The 3,714-nt window shown below is 57.7% G+C and overlaps 1 protein-coding gene across 1 annotated transcript; it reads left to right on the forward strand.

The window, feature by feature from the left end:
* Positions 1–2,222: 2,222 nt before the first annotated feature.
* On the forward strand, positions 2,223–3,219 carry CONPUDRAFT_160671 (uncharacterized protein; the record flags this gene model as incomplete). Its single annotated transcript, XM_007777804.1, has 2 exons — positions 2,223–2,440; positions 2,517–3,219. The coding sequence occupies 2 exons, from the start codon at positions 2,223–2,225 to the stop codon at positions 3,217–3,219; spliced, it is 921 nt and encodes a 306-aa protein (XP_007775994.1).
* Between the last annotated feature and the right edge of the window lie 495 nt (positions 3,220–3,714).

The following is a 3,714-nucleotide window of genomic DNA, read 5'->3' on the forward strand; positions in this document are numbered from 1 at the left end:
GGTTTGTGACGTTCTAGACGGCTCAGAGCGCGGGGCTCATAACCTATCAAACTCAGAAGAGGCACTGGTGTCCAACAGTGAGCAAGTAAGTATTGATAAAGACGAAATACAAGGGTACTGACCTGGTGTCCAACAGTGAGCAAGTAAGGAGACGCTCTGTGGACACCAGGGTTATATAGGTGAAAAGAAATAAGGTTTGGGAACTGTACAGTAGCTCGGAGTTCTCCATAGTAAGCCAAAGAGTAGAGAAAGGTGAAATAGGGGCAAAGTCGCGAGATACTGGATAAGGAAGGTGGTGAAGGTATAAACAAGACACAAGTAGAAGTATACCTCAACACACAATAGCTGAGTGGTTGCAGCGCTCTGGGCACTACCACAAGGCTCTAGGTTCAACCCACACAACAGGCAAGTTTTACCTCTTTTTACCCAAGTGTCCTGGAATGCTGTGAAGCGTACCAAGGCCACTGGGCTGCTGTGCCAAGGGCATAGGAGCGATGCAGAGGTGCTGGGCGCACTCTGACACTGGGATCAGCACCTGCATACCTCCCCTGGTGAACACATAGAGTGCACTGTCAGAGTAGGTGCGCTTGAAGCCCATCTCGAGCAGAGCAGCATGCAGCTTCCTGTTCCACATGCGTCCACCCTGCTTGGTCCCATAGAGAGGACGCTTCAGCAGGCATACCTGGTCCTTGCCACCAATGTGAAAGCCCTCTGGCTGACGCATATAGAGCGTGACATCCATGTCCCCTTGCAAGTACGCGTTGGAGATATCAACAGAGCGAAGGTGAAGGTCCTGGATGGCAGCAAGGGACAGGATGAAGCGAATGGTGGAGAGGCGGACAGTGGGAGCAAAGACCTCGAGGTAGTCGAAGCCAGGACGCTGGGAGAAGCCTTGGGCAACCACTCGAGCCTTGTGACGCTCTATGGACCCATCAGCATTGCGCTTCAGCTTGAACACCCACCGACTTCCTATAGCCTTCTCCCCTGGAGGGAGAGTCACCACCTCCCAGGTCCCATTGGTCCAGTGAGCGCCCATCTCGTCTACACAGTCATACCAGAGGGGATCCTGAGCAACAGCCTCAGCATAGGTCCTGGGCTCCTTGTAGGAATCACCCTGGAGCGCCAGTTCCTTGCCATAGGCCTCCCCATGCACAGCTAGTGCAGTGTCCGCATCTTCAGCGTCCTCGTCCTCGTCCTCGCTGTCTGGGACCACCTCCACCTGCTCATCCACAGGGACAAGCGGTTCAGCGGGCCCAGCAGGTGCAGGCTCAGCAGGGTACAAGCGAGGCTTGTCCAGCTTCCACCACTGAGTTGTAGCGGTCCTATCCCTGGCAGAACGACGTGTAGGGGCTTGAGGCGCAGGGACAGAGCGAGCACGGCGAGGAGGAGTACTGGGGCGATCTGGAGGGGCTTGGCCCTCATCAGCATCACCAGGAGGCGAAGGAGAACGCGAAGGCGGTGGAGGAGGCGTTGGGGCACGGTTGTGAGCTCCTGGGACGTCCTGAGGACGCTCCTGAGGCACAGGCGGCGCAGGTGGAGCACCATTCTCCCCCCCATGGCCCAATGGCTCATCAAGCTCATCAGGAACATAGACACCCACTGGGGGTGCAGGGGAAGGTGGTGGGTCGCTCCTAGGCCTAGAGAGGCCAGGGAAGTAGCGCTCATCGAAGTCAGCACGTTCCGAGATGACAGTGCGCTTGGTGGTGGGGTTGTAGAACTTCCAGCCCTTGTAGCCCTCAGGATAGCCAAGGAAGACGCACTTTTCCACATGGGAGCCCAGAGAGCGACGCTTATCCCTCTGCACATGCACATAGGCAGTGCAGCCCCAGACTCGGAGGTGGGAGACATCAGGCTTACACCCATGCCATAGCTGGTAGGGCGTGCCCTCAGGGACTGCCTCAGTGGGCAAGCGGTTCCACACATGCACCAGAGCAGCAAGGCACTCCCCCCAGAACGACTTGGGCAGGCCAGACTCGGCCAGGAGAGCAGTGATGCGCTCAGAGAGCACCCCATTGGCACATTCAGCAACCCCATTCTGCTGAGGGCGATTGCGAACAGTGTGCCTGCGCACTCCACATCGCTCCTGGACGCTCTCTGCACCCCCTCCTCGCGCCTCAACGCTTCCCATCTCCTCACCATCTCCTCACCTCCTCACCTCCTCTGCTGCTGCACCCCTTGTCCCCTCGCTCTCCCATTGTCTTCTACACCTCTTCATTGTCCCCATGCCCGACGCCGACGCCTCCAATCGTGTCAAGGCCCTCACCAAGGACAACTATGTGTCCTGGTCTGTGGACTTCAGCACTCTAGCTCGCTCCAAGGGGTCCTACAAGCTTTTGAAGGGTACTGAGACATGTCCTCAGGATCCTGGCGAGCTCATGCTCTCCCTGTCTGAGGAACAGCGCATCCATGTCAAGGGCAAGGGGGATGACCCCACTGCTATGTGGGACGCTCTCCAGGCAACAGCAGAAGGTCCCTGGCACTTGCTTCAACACTTTCGATGACTTCTTCGCCCTTAGGAAGCGTCCTGAGGAGTCCCTCAGCTCCCTCATTGCTAGGGTGGACACCCTCTATGCCAGGATCAAGGATCTTCGCCCTCCTGCCTACACCCTCGACTCTCTGGACCAGGAGCTGGCCTGCATGGCCCTCATTCGTGCTCTCCCTGAGGAGTACTCCCACTTTGTCTCTGCCCTCATGCTCCAGTCCACTCTGGACAAGGATGCTGTGGTGCAAGCGTTCATCCAGGAGGAGAACAACAGGACTCGACGCTCTACAGCGCCTGTGGCCTCCTCAGAGGCTGTCCTCGCCGTCTCGGCGCCCTCTTCTGGTTCTGCCCCTTCCCTCGACCACTGCACCTGCACTGGGGAGCTCCTCTGCTCGTTCTGTGAGAAGCCACACCACTGCTTCCACAAGTGCTTCGCCCTTCAATGCGCTAAGAACGAGCTCAAGGCCCAGTCGAGCTCTAGGAAGCCTGGCAACCAGTCTGGCCGCTCTCAGCGTGCCAACCAAGCCCAGGCTGCTGCTCCCAGCGCTTCTGGCACTTCCTCCACTGCTCCTGTCCCTCCCTCGGCCTCTCAGGCTGTTGTGGAGTATGCTGGCAATGCAAGTCTTTGCTCTTCTCCTTCCCCCACCAGCCCCACCTGTCCTCTCCAGCTCGATTCAGATGCTGACTGGATTGCAAACACAGGCACCACTTCTCATATGACCCCTCACCGTCACTAGCTGCGTTCCTACACGCCCATGCGCGTCCCAGTTCGCCTTGCTGACCACACTATGGTCTACTCAGATGGTGTAGGGTCTGTGGTATTCTGTCCTAGGGTGGGAGGGAAAGAGGCGAGGGTTGTAGAGTTTAGTAGGGTGCTGCATGTACCTGACCTGCGCTCCAATCTCCTCTCTGTACTCTACCTTACTCGTCATCATGGCTTCTCTGTCACTATCACCGCTCAATCTATGTCCTTCATTCGCTCCAACACTGTGCTGTTCACTGCTACCATCAACCAGAACACCAGTGCGCTTTTGGACGGTGTAACAGAGCCATTGACCGAGTATGCGCAGCTATCCTCTACTCTGCCTCTTGACCTGTCCCTCTGGCATCGCAGACTGGCCCACCATAGCGTTGGGGGGGGGGGTCCAGGCTCTGTCAGAGCGCGATTGGGTCACTGGCATGCAGCTGGACTCCAAGGAGCGCCCTGACCCTATCTGTGAGCCCTGCCTCGC

This window comes from Coniophora puteana (genome assembly GCF_000271625.1).
Source record: "Coniophora puteana RWD-64-598 SS2 unplaced genomic scaffold CONPUscaffold_80, whole genome shotgun sequence".
Classification (NCBI taxonomy): Eukaryota; Fungi; Basidiomycota; class Agaricomycetes; order Boletales; family Coniophoraceae; genus Coniophora; species Coniophora puteana.